Genomic DNA, 12491 nt, shown 5'->3' with positions numbered 1-12491 from the left:
AATCAGAATTATTTTTTTATCTACAATTTTCTTTTATGTTTGCAGACATATTAATGAGGATAAGAGGAAAACAGAAGCCCAAAAGCAAATTTTTGACGTTGTCTATGAAGTAGACGGATGCCCAGTAAGTGTTCTTGTTGAGTGACTACCCATCTCTTAAAATGTTTTACTTTTCAGTTGTAATTGGTATCTATCATTTCTATTTGTTCCAACTAAAGTGTTTAAAAAGTTCTTTCTGTGAGGGCAAACACCGGGTGATCTTGTATTTATGTCTTCATTTCATGCAGGCCAACCTTTTGTCCTCTCACCGAAGTTTGGTGCAGAGAGTTGAAACTATATCTTTGGGTGAACAACCCTGTGACCGAGGAGAACAAGTAACTCTCTTTCTCTTCAATGACTGCCTGGAGGTATGTGGGAGCGTCATGGTGGCAGGAACTGCAGGGAGTACTTGAGGTCAAGCTCTCAATTGTGCAGTGAGAGGTGGCTTTCTTATCCCAAGTCAAGTTAAATTGTCATCTTGAGGATCATGACCAACTGATGAAGAATATATGTTTAGGAATAGATAGATGTTTTCCCGTAAATAGTATACATTTTATGAGATTGATAAAGGATAGAGAATTTCCATAAGTAATTGAAGCAACATATTAGTTGCTTTCTTGAACTTTTAATCCTTGCAAATAAAGGTTATTTCAAGACCAGTAGAAGTAAGTGGTCAGAAGATATTGCCCACAGAGATACCATGGAATTCTCTGATGTGTTTGTATTTTGTTGAGAAAGAGGACAAGGAATTGTGTTGGCAGCAATGCTGTTGTGTGCTCTCTTTGGTCTCTTGATCCCTTGGTGAAAAACAACTTAAATTATAGACCTCTCTTTACTCAGCTTGACTTAGCTTAGACCAAGTACACGTGGTCTCTTTGAAGTGGCTTCTTTTTCACTTTGAGGTCCTCTGGACCTAGGTTTTGGGTTATTAGTCTCCTCCTTCCATGCTTCTGTTTTTTATGCTAGAGCTAGTTAAGCTAACTTCTCCCCTTGGTTGGTTCACAGTACCTGATATAGGCTAAGGGAAGGTCTTTCTACTCTCATCTCTTTTCCTCTTAATCTCTTTTAATGCAATACTCAAATTCCTTTCTAATTAGACCATTTTAGATGTCCATCCTCTTCTTTTTTTTAGTCACCCGTCCTGGCAATTTCCTTTTCCCTTCTCTGTCCATCTCATGGTCTATTATTTCCTTATGTAAACATCAACATATTTATAACATTATTATACTTTGTTTATTTCAGTGACACATTCTCAATTCCTAGCAGTTTTTGAGAATATGTTTTATCCATATCTATGACATGAGAATCATGGTGTTTAACAGAATAGAATGGAATTGTTTTGGGTTTTAATTCTTTTAAGCTTATTGGTGGAAGAAAAGAAATCTTAAGATTTTGCTTATTCATCTGAGTTTTTTTTTTCTTAAACAGATAGCAAGGAAACGGCACAAGGTTATTGGCACATTCAAGAGTCCTCATGGCCACATCAGACCTCCAGCAGCCCTTAAACACATTCATCTAATGCCTCTTTCTCAGATTAAGAAGGTGCTAGATATAAAAGAGACTGAAGGTCTGTGTATTTGGCAGTTTGCAGTGGTTAATTCATACAAATAGTTTGTATAGAGTTGTAGATCAGAGTCTTACAGTTATTTAATTGTTAGCAGCTAATAAATCCTGTTTATAAGCATTTGGCAGTTGAGGTTACAGAAATTGCTTATGAAACTGCTGTTTACATGAGTTAAGTGATGACAGCACTGGGTTATGTAGGATACCTTTATGTTTGAACAACCAATGAACTTTTAAACAGTTACTTGTCAAACTAGTGCTTCCAAGGCACTAACAGTGTTCTTCCCTTTCCGTCAAGACCCAAAGTCACCAGGTGATTAGACATGCTCTACAGCCTATATGTATATAGTACTCCCATAGTACCCCTTGTGCCCATGTCGACATCTGAGAGATGAGATATCTGTACTGCATTTTAGGTACCCTTGGCAGACATTTTTTGTGTATTCACACTAACTGTTCCCTAAGAATATTCAAAGAGCTTTTGGGGAGATTTCAGTTCCCTTGGGAAAGTGTCTGTAGCTAACCCAGGTACTAAAGCTACAAGGAGGGGTACAGAAGCACCCCTCACAAGGGTGAAGTATGCTACCTAGCAGGGTCTTTTAATACCCCTTCCATTTAGGCATACGTATGCATTTATTACGTGTTTGGAGGGCATCCCTTTGTTGCCACAACATTTGGCATCGTAGAACTTGTTCCCTAACTGACAGAGACATAAATAGTACTAGTTGAAACTCACTACAAATTAGTTCTCAAGGAAAAGGCTGTGAACAATTAAAAATTATATTAACGTTTTCCTAAATGATGTGTTTGAATTAACGACCTCAATCTTTTATGTGCTCAAAATGACTGTAAAGACGTTGATGTTGAAATGTAGATTGCTTTTCACATCTCTCATAGAAAGTTTTAGAACAGATATTTTAACGTTTAGCCTTTTTAATAATTTCCTTGGATTTGATGCAGATACTTGTATTACTGAAGGATTCCTAATATAGTTTTGTTGTAATAGGAAAGTTGATTACGTAAAACTTTTGAGATAGATGAAATTTAAATAAAAGCATAATTTTGCACTTTGGACAAAGTATCATGTAAAATACTAAGAAACTTTTAAGTCCATTTGTTTTTTGTGCATCCACTTAGTATGTCAAAATTCTTGTGAATGGCAAAAAGGGGAAAGATTAAGAGAATAGCTTTCTGAATTTCTAATTTAATACATATCTTGGTACTCAGCTTGCATGCTCTTTGTGTAGTTTCAAGAGTAACACTGAATCTCACTTATGGCTTTTTTGGGTACTCTAGATTGCCATAACGCTTTTGCTCTGCTTGTGAGGCCACCGACAGAACAGGCAAATATATTGCTCAGTTTCCAGATGACATCCGAGGACCTTCCCAAAGACACGTGGCTGAAGATGCTGTGCCGACATGTGGCTAACACCATTTGTAAAGCAGATGCTGTGAGTTCTTTTATTTGTATGCCAGTGAAAATAATTTCATTGAATACGTTGCTGCACAGTCTCATAATTCTTGAAATTTCTTACGAAGTATGGGAGGGGATATACTTTTATATTGTGAACCAGGAGAGTGGCTGAATCTGCAGAACCTTTTGGGATGCTTCTAATTTCTGAGACATTAGGGACCTTGTAGTAGAAAGGGTCTGAACTCCATCTCTCTCTCCCCTGACCACGAGTCCTTGGTGAAGTTGCCAAAAACCACTCTGAATCTTATTGTCCTTATTTGTGAAATGAGAGAGGGGTACTGATGTAATCTCGAAGGCCCTTTCTGCCTCCGGGTTTCCCCTCACTATTTTCCTCATATTGATGAGGATGCTACAGTTACCACATTGGATTTTTAAGTGTCTTTCTCCCAGGGAATTCAGAGTACTTGCATAGAGAGAGAAACTGATAGAGAATCTGGAGCAAACATCGAGACTTGGCCACTGTTGTATAAACTAAAGCTGTGAATAGCTAAGCAGTTAGGTGGAGCTGAACACTCACTGCTACACTTGGTAATATTAAATATTTTTTGGATCTTAAGCCCTTTCTGCTATTTAGTATCTTAGTGACCTTGTCCATGCCTCATTTTCTTCATGGACTTCATTCTTCTCTAAAATTAGGGGGTTAAACTCAGTAGTCTCTAGGGTCTCTTTTCATTCTAGATCCAGAGCCTGTGATTATAACATGTGGTCCTATATACATATATGTATGTGTATCTTTGTATATGGATATAATTCTGCTTGACATTGATGGAAGCATTTTGTAATCAAGGCTGTTTATAGGTGGGTTATTATTACTACAACTGATGATGACAAATGGAATAGATAGATATTTAATAGCATTCATAATTCTGTAAAGCACTAAGCAGGGTCCCAAGAGAGAGGACCGCCATTTCTGTTGTCTCTTAGAATTCCCTTCATATCTGTACTAACGTGACAGATGACCAAAACTCTCATTCTCTGAGCCTCTGTGTGTGGGTGTCTTCTGCTGATGTGAATAGTGGCCCTCCCATGTCTGCTCATACTGTGTGTTTCTCCTTTGGGTTATCTTCAAAATCTTTAGTTATTTCTCGATGGATGAGTCCCTCCTGGTGTCTTTTTAAGAGATCAAGGATAACAGTGCATGATTTTTGCAGTCCATCAATTATTTGTCATATTCTCTTCTGACTCCTCAACTTTTATTCCTCTTTTTAAAAAAAAAAAATTCTTTCCCACCTCTAAGTCTCCCTTATAAAAAATAAAAATTTGAGTAAAATCCAAATGATTACGTGAACAGATCTGGTCCTGCCCATACAGGCAACGTTTTCCAAAAGAAGACTTAACTTCCTTTTACCAAGGGACTTAAGGAACTATATGTTTCCTCCTTTTTCCTCTAGAAGCAAGATTGGTCATTAGAATTCATCTGAAGTCAGCATTGTCATGCTTTCATTTGTGTTAGTCTTTTTTGGCGGGGGGAGGTTCTACTTTCTTCTGCTTGAGTTTCTATATATTTCTCTGTTTCTCTGAATTCTTCAATTTATTATCTGTTGTGTCACAGTAATCTTTATTCATAAAGTACAGTTAGTTTAGCCATTCTCCCCATGAATAAAAAGGGCGGCTCTAAGCATTTTGGTGAATATGTGACTTTTTTTTGTCATTGGCTTTCTTGGGGTATATTCCCAAATAGTCATGCCTAGGTAAAAAGGTACTGACTGTGACTTTTTTTTGCATAATCTCAAATTCGATTTTCACTCTTAAACTGTTATTTTCCACTTCACTTTTCTGGTCACATTTCATCTTTTTACATGATTTCTTGGTTTTTCTGCTCTAAATCTACTTTCTAGCTAATCAGTTTCTTTTCTAAACTATCAAATTGGAAAACTTCTCCCGCTTTAGCTTTTGGCTTGATACCTAGTGTTCTTGGCACTTACAGAACCTTGGTGTGCTCCCAGAACTCACTCCTGTCTTCTGTAGGTGACTTTAAAAACACCTGAGTGTGTGAGCTTCCTATCCATCTGTATTGGTCTTCCTAGATAAATTCCTTCTTTTTCCTCATTCGAGTTTTTTCCTCTGTATTCTCAGAATTTCATACTTGAGAATTATCTTTCCTTCTTGAACTGTCTTTGAGTTTGCGTCTGTGGGATACTACTTGTGCCTTCTTAGAGTCCTTTGAAATCTCTTCTCTCAGTCTCTGGGGGGCAGGTCAGCCTATTCCCGGTTTCTTTCTTTTCTGTCACATTCTAAGATGGAGTGGTCTCTTCTTCTACATTAGTGAGTGTCAGATTGGGAATGAAATTTCCTCGTTGGTTCATCCATTCCTTGTAGGTAAAGGTGTCATTAAGATGAGTCAAGAAGTCATTTGCTGCTGCTCCACTTTGGTCAGCATGTCAGCAGATATCCAGATCACTGAAGTCCCTCACACTCTTAGGTCATGCCTCTGTGCCAGGCTCACGATTTGTTCCCCAAACTTATCCATTTCTCTTTTCTGTTTAGGTTAAAAATGAAGAGCAACTGGGTTGCTCAGTGGATAGAGCTCTGGGCCTGGAGTCAGGAAGACCCAAGTTCAAATTTGGCCTCAGACATTTACTAGCTATGTGACCCTGGACAAGTCACTTACCCTTTGCCTCAGTTTCAGGAGCTGTAAAATGGGGATAATAATAGCACCTGCCTCCCAGGGCAGTTGTCAGGATGAAATGAGATTCTAATTGTAGGGTGCTTGTCACAGTGCCTAGAGCATGACAGGGATAAGTTCTTGTTTCCTGCCTTCCTGGGTGTTCCATAATATACATGATAACATTTCTTTTTGGGCTTCTGTTGAGCTTCACATTCTCTTCCATCCTTCCCTTCCCTCTGGTTCTTTGATTTCTATACATGAATATCTTTTCCTAACATGCACTGCTGCTCACTTCTCCCTTTTCCCCCTCGTTTTTGAAACAGGTTTTGTAGTGGTGTTGTTTTTAAATAAAAGAGCCATACTCTGCTCATGGCTTTCATGCTACCAAATTTCAGGGATGCCTGTAAAATCTAATTGGACTCCTTGCATTAGAATTTACAGTTCGTTATCTTTGTTATTGTGTGTGTGTGTGTGTGTGTGTGTGTGTGTGTGTACACACACATATATATATATATATATATATATATATATATATATATATATATATATATATCCATGTGTGGGGTTTTTTAAAATTGCTAAAGCCTTTCTTGGATTTGTTTCCTCTGAACTTCGAGTTTGTCTACTCCCTTTCTTCATTCTACATTGTAGGTCTTCCCTGTGGTTTTTAGCGCTGTGCTCACACATGTGTAGTTTTCTCTCCTTTTCCTTTTCAGTTTAAAGCTGTTTTGATTACATTTGCAAGAGAGAATTCTTCCTTTCTACTCCTTGTTAGGAACTTTGTATCCCTAGAGAGGAGCCATGGTCTGTCCTCTCCTGAGACACCACCTTTTTAACCAAGTTTGCCTTTCTAAACTGAGACTTAGTTTGTCTCCCTCCAGTCTTCAAGTTCTTTGCCCCAGGACTTTATAATCTTTAGCAGTGTTTCCTAAGTTTCTTATGGCAGAATCATTTCTGCCTGTATTCATCAAAGGAAGTGGGTGGGGTTCTCTGCTTTGACGTCTGGAGAGGCTCCATAAGAGGACTGTTTTTTGTTCTCCTACTGACAGAGAGCCATCTCAGTGCTGCTTAGGAGTGTAACTTGCAGTGGTTAGATCTCTGGTGTTGAGAATGTTCACTTCACCTCTGACTTTGCCAGATCCTAGCAGCCCCTGCCCTGAAATGTTCCTTCTCTCTGCCCCTTCCTTTCCACTCCCAGCAGTATTTACCATAAGCATCTTCTTTTTTTCTGCTTGATTATTGAGATGACCTCTTAACTAGCATTCCTGCTCTCTGTAGGTCATCTTTTCTCCAGCAGCAGCTCCAGTTGGTGCCCCTTTGATCCTGTCAGGGGTTCCTGCTGCCTCTTATGACCTTGCCGTGAATGACCTTTCTGCAGCCTGCCTTGATCTCTTGCTCCTGGTCTCGTAGCCTGCACCTCGGCCTGGCCCCTCTTACTGTGCCTTTGCTCATCTGATCACCATCCCTGTCTCCTGAAGGCCCAAAGCAGGCTTCTCATACCTCTGGTTCTAACTTGCCTCCTAGTATTTTTTCTAGACTTTTGTTTTTGCTTAATCCATTCTTCCTCATTTAGTTACATTGTGGTGGTATAGGAAAGAGAGGGCTGAACCCTTCTTGGAGGCAGGACCTGAGTTCAAATCCTGATCTAGATACTTCCTTATCCCTGTGTGACCCTGCACAACTCACTTAAACTCTCTAAATCTCAGTTTCCTTATGTGGAAAATGAGGATTGTAATGGCCCTTTCTTCCCAGGGTTGTGAAGATCAAGTCATTTGACTTGACACATGGAAAACCAATTGTAAATCGTAAAGTGCTATATAAATGCTGGCTTCAGTTATTATTAATTCTTCCCTCAACCCTCATTCCCATTACAGTATAAGATCTTGAGAAGCAGGGTGTCCTGGGTTTTCATCACCAGTCTAGCATAATGAATGGAAGGATGGATGAAGTGCTTTCTGAGCAGCTGGGTGGTGCAGTGGGTAGAGCACTGGGCCTGGAGTCAGGAAGACCTGAGTTCAAATGTGACCTCAGACATGTCCTCGCTGTGTGACCTGGGGCAAGTCACTTAACTTCTGCTTGCTTTAACCCACGGGAGAAGAAAATGGAAAACCACACTGGTATCTTTGCCATGAAAACCCCTGGACGTGCTTTGGTCCACAGGGTCACAAAGAATTGGACACAACTGAATGATAGCAAGGTAGAAAGCGCTGGGCTCAGGCCTCGAGAGACAGAAAAGCCTCATAGCCCCTGCTCCCTGAAGAGCTCATGATTTAAAGCAATTCTAAAGTTAAACACCAGAAAAGGGAACAATTATATATACAAAGCAGAACAGAATAAAGGATTCTAAGGGAAACGGTGCATTTCTATTAAAATACAGCTTGTTTTTAAAAAAGTGTAATTTGTGTATTACTTTCAATGCTTCTGTTTCCTTTTAAACTTCCTTTTGTCCTCTATGAAATGCTCCTGTCTCTTCCTTCCCCTTCCTGCCCCCTCCTTTCTGTCCCTCCTCAGACTCCCACCTTCTCTTTCCTGCCAGAAGTTTCCCAGCACCTCCCGGGCAAATAGCCTCAGAGGAGGTTTTGTGCTTCAGGGGTGTGGTGATCCAGCGGATGGCTATTTTTCTGCATTTTCTGTATTTTTTTAATTCATTTTCCATGGATAAAACCCCACCTTCACCCAGTGTGGAGCCATTTGACAGGCCATTGAGTTGGGATGCAGGCACTGTAGTGACAGCAAGCTATGCCTGTGGTACCTCTGGAGATGGCTGTCATTCACATCCCTGGGTGACAGCCGCTGGGGCCAGGCCAGAGCCAGGGCCACGTTCACATCTAGCATTTCCAGCCTCTTGGGCTACGCTTCCCCTGGAGTCTGACTGTTACGTAGGGGTTGCTTATTTAATATCGAGTAATGGGTAGGAAAAGTGTATTTTATAATTTGCCCATTAGCCACAAGATGGCACCAAACATTTAACTATGTGTCTTGGGTTACTTTTAGTATTCGATTCCTTTTGAAATTTTGTGTTTGTAAATGTAGATTTGGTGACCCCTACTGGGTGTTTTATACATGCAGAATTCTATGAATGATAGAGAAGCAGTCTTTTTAAGTTTGGCACTTTCCATATTAGTGGAGGATATATTATTACCTAGTGTTTGCCAAAATCCTGTACTAGCTTTGCATGGGAAACAGGTATCAAAATGATTAGGTCCACAAAACACTGGTTTATTTGTTTGGCTCTTACAAACTATGCATTTGATATCTTACAGTTCAGATAGTGACACTGATTCATCCATCATACCTTTGCCAATGTAATCTTCCTAACGCCCATGACCTCTTGGCAGTCCAAGAATCTTCATCGGTTCCTCATTTTGTAATAAATACAATGAAACCTTTTCGAACACCAGCCTTGCCTTCCCATTCCTCCCTATAATCTGCCTTTCCAACTTTCTTTCCTCCTATTTCCCTTCACACATGCTCTGCTCCAGCCAAACTGGTCAACATTGGAAACAGGAAATCATGAGAATGATTTTGTTCTGCCTGACCTCCACATCCCTCTATTTGCAAGTATCACTTGCCCCCTGCCTAGAACAGACTTGGACATTTCTGTCAGAATCCCTCAATCCAGCTTCCTGAATCCTTCCCTGATTTTTATGAAAGTGATCCCTTTTCCTGCCACTCATCCTCACCCCAGGGGATTTCATAGCTTAATTTGCGTTATTATTCTCCCTAATAGATTTGAAATTCCTACAGACCATTTTTGTATCTTCAGTATCTAACCCAGTATTTTTCCCATTGTAGGCATTTGGTAAATATTTTTCAATGGAATTAAGTCTAGCATTCCATTTGCTTTCTTTAAATGGACTTTACAACTATTTATCCCTTTATTGTGAAGTTCTCTGCTTTCCAAAATGTTCTATTGATGTTTTTTAAAAGAAAAAACCCTTGTCATTTACCATTTAACCCCCATCCCCCACAATAGGAACTCTTCCTTGTTCACTCCCTGCCGAGAAGAAGGAGCTGTTTAAGTTTTATAGTCCCAGTTGGTCATTGCATTAATGTCTTGTAGTAATGGTGTTTTCTGTTACGTTATTCTGGTCGTTGTGTATATTGTGCCCTTGATCCTGTTCACTCTCAGTTCATACAGATCCTCCCAACTTTTTCTGCATTTTTTACATTTTTCATTTTTTAGGATTTAATAATATTCTGTTACATTTCTGATCCCATGGATAGCTTGAGGAGCAAGGACAGTTTGGTCATTTTCCAAAGAATTCCAAATTGATTTTCAGAGTGGATGGTCTAATTTACAATCCTACCAATGTGTTAAATCTTTTTTGCCAATCTAGTTAAATAAATTTCAAAGTAGAAATTGTTAAGCTTGTTGAGTTTATTTTTCAACTACTTGTTATTTTGGACATGAGTGTAATTTAAAAGATTTTGGTGGTCTCGAAAAATTAACAAGTACTATTTTTTGATAGGAAAACCTTATTTATACTGCAGATCCAGAAGCTTTTGAAGTAAATACAAAAGATATGGACAGTACATTGAGTAGGGCATCCAGAGCAATTAAAAAGACTTCTAAAAGGGTAAGAAACTAACATCAGACTCCTAAAATGTACCTTCCATTATCTTTTCCCCAGAATACAGTACTAGAATATCACCAGTTTTTCCAGGATGGATTTTATGTAACCATGCTATTTTTCCATACCCTGAGAAATAGCCTATAGAAAAAGACTGTTTTGATTGAGCCAGTTATAGTAGATACAGTATAACAGTAATTTTATATAGCATTATTTTCTGGGCCCTTGCCCTCCTTGTTGGTCATTCTCTTCAATGAAAACACTAATTTGGTTTTTTGTAGGTCTGGAAATGAAGTTCTGAGCTTCCGTAGTGCTCTTTAAAATGATTTTGATCTGCTAGTCTGTAAAAATCACCATTTCATTCCAGTCCCCTTTCCCTTCCTCCCTTTGCTTTCTCACCCCCTAATATCCCTTCAGGTATATTAAAATAAAAAGCCTGTGTTCTAATTACACTTTTCTCTTATGCGTGGTAAAGACTAGACTTAGACATTTAACCTCTCCTTCTTAAATTCCTCACTTATAAAACTGGGATGATGATTGCCTCATACACCCCCTCTAGACATGAGGATCGTGTGAAAGTGCTTCGAAAAATATCTAATATAATGCTGACCTGGGGCTACCGGCCCTTTTATGAGATTACTTAAAATGTGCACTTTGCTTCTTTTTCTGTGCGTGATATTTGTTGTTTATCAGCTGTTTTAGATTTGCCAAGTGACAGTCATTCCATTTATAACTAGGTTACCAGGGCATTTTCCTTCACCAAGACTCCAAAGAGAGCTTTTCGAAGGACTTTGATAACTGCCCAGAGCAGCATGGAGGGGAGGAGCCCTTGTTCCAGCAGTGATACTTATGTAGGCAGCCGCATGACCAGCACGTCCTCATTAGCAGTAAGTCCTGGCACACGACCTGACCAAACTGGTGGGGGCACAGAATTGAATGTTTAATTTTTGTGGACCATATCATGATGAATTTGGCTGTTATTGTTTGCTTCCAGGCCTTAAAAATCTCAGCAGCATTCTACTGGTGCAACCACCAGAGCTACAGGCAAATATATCACTGATCAACTAGAAGGGAACATGGGGGCACACTTACTGGCTTGTTGGTGTCCCTTCTGGGAGGGTTGGGAGGGGTTCAAATGTGATGCCAGCTCTGTCACAGATGAGGGGCACTTCAGGACAGAGTGCACATGGTAACAGATGACTATCTGCCTTTTCTTTTCTCTTCCTAAGCCAGGGAAGGTGTGTGTATGTCAAGTGGACATTAATTACTTTCTTTTGTAAATCCTGTGATTATGGGAAACAATTCTGAAATAAGATTGGACTTCCAGAGGGGATGCAGATTATCAAACACATCTGGCTAATGTAAAACCATGTGGCATTTATTGCTAATACAGCACAGTTAAAGACCAATACTCATTAACACTTCAGGTGTGTGGGGGTAGCTGTGTTCTTGGTGAGGCTTTAAATTAGCCAGCTTTTGGGTTTGCATTGGGTTTAAGTCATCATTGTGACCAGTTTGGATTGATTTCTAGGGCTTTGAGATAAACAACTGAGACCTAGAAAGAAGCTGAGAAGTAGTAGTTGGCTTACGAATCTGAAGCACGTGCAAAACATATTTCTGTCTATGATCTCTAAAGTGGACTTGCTTTGTTAACGAGATGATTCAGTGTAGCAGTTAGCTTACGACTTGGTGATCTTGTGGAAGTCCATAAGCAGCAATAGCAACATATGCTTTGAATTGCAGGGACATTGAATTTTACTAGAAAATATTGTCTTAACTGTGTAAAACATTTTAATATAATCTTTTAAAAATTTCCTATACATTCATGAAAGGAGAATAAAAAATATTGCTGTCCTTTTCTTCATTACTTGCTTTTCACTAACAACTTTACTCCTTATCTGTTTTATAAATGACCCTTCCATTCCCAAAAACACTGAAGATGAATCTGTTAAACCATGCGTGTTCATGCCTCAGACTCTACTGATGGGCATCTCAAAGCTTTTCGCTTCAACCTTGCTTCATTCTAATTCCCATAGTAATGTATCACTCATAGCAGAGGGAAGGGTTCTTCAAGCTAAAAAAAAATTCTCCAAATATCTGTTGACCCTAAAGCCTCTCTCTATGAGTCACTCCTAACATTTATGAAAACTTGGGGCCAAACTGCTAGAAGTGAATTCTGTTAGCTATGTTGGCGACTGTTCAATCTGGAATTTATGCTGCTTAAAAAATAGGA

General features: G+C 39.3%; 1 protein-coding gene across 3 annotated transcripts in view; it reads left to right on the top strand.

Annotated features, from left to right (window-relative positions):
- The window catches only part of ECT2 (epithelial cell transforming 2), a 56222-nt gene that overhangs the window by 41123 nt on the left and 2608 nt on the right, over positions 1 to 12491 (top strand). For 2 of the 3 annotated variants that reach the window (XM_072618458.1, XM_072618457.1), the window contains 6 exons: positions 46 to 124; positions 288 to 407; positions 1468 to 1606; positions 2899 to 3053; positions 10157 to 10264; positions 10996 to 11145. In XM_072618458.1, coding sequence (XP_072474559.1) covers positions 46 to 124; positions 288 to 407; positions 1468 to 1606; positions 2899 to 3053; positions 10157 to 10264; positions 10996 to 11145 — 751 coding nt within the window. The remainder of the gene's footprint in view (positions 1 to 45; positions 125 to 287; positions 408 to 1467; positions 1607 to 2898; positions 3054 to 10156; positions 10265 to 10995; positions 11146 to 12491) is intronic. The other variant, XM_072618459.1, reaches the window with a different exon arrangement.

The sequence above is a fragment of the Notamacropus eugenii genome, chromosome 6 (assembly GCF_028372415.1).
Source record: "Notamacropus eugenii isolate mMacEug1 chromosome 6, mMacEug1.pri_v2, whole genome shotgun sequence".
Lineage (NCBI taxonomy): Eukaryota > Metazoa > Chordata > Mammalia > Diprotodontia > Macropodidae > Notamacropus > Notamacropus eugenii.
Note: the sequence above shows the minus strand (reverse complement) of the source record. Positions and strands in the feature narration are given on the sequence as shown.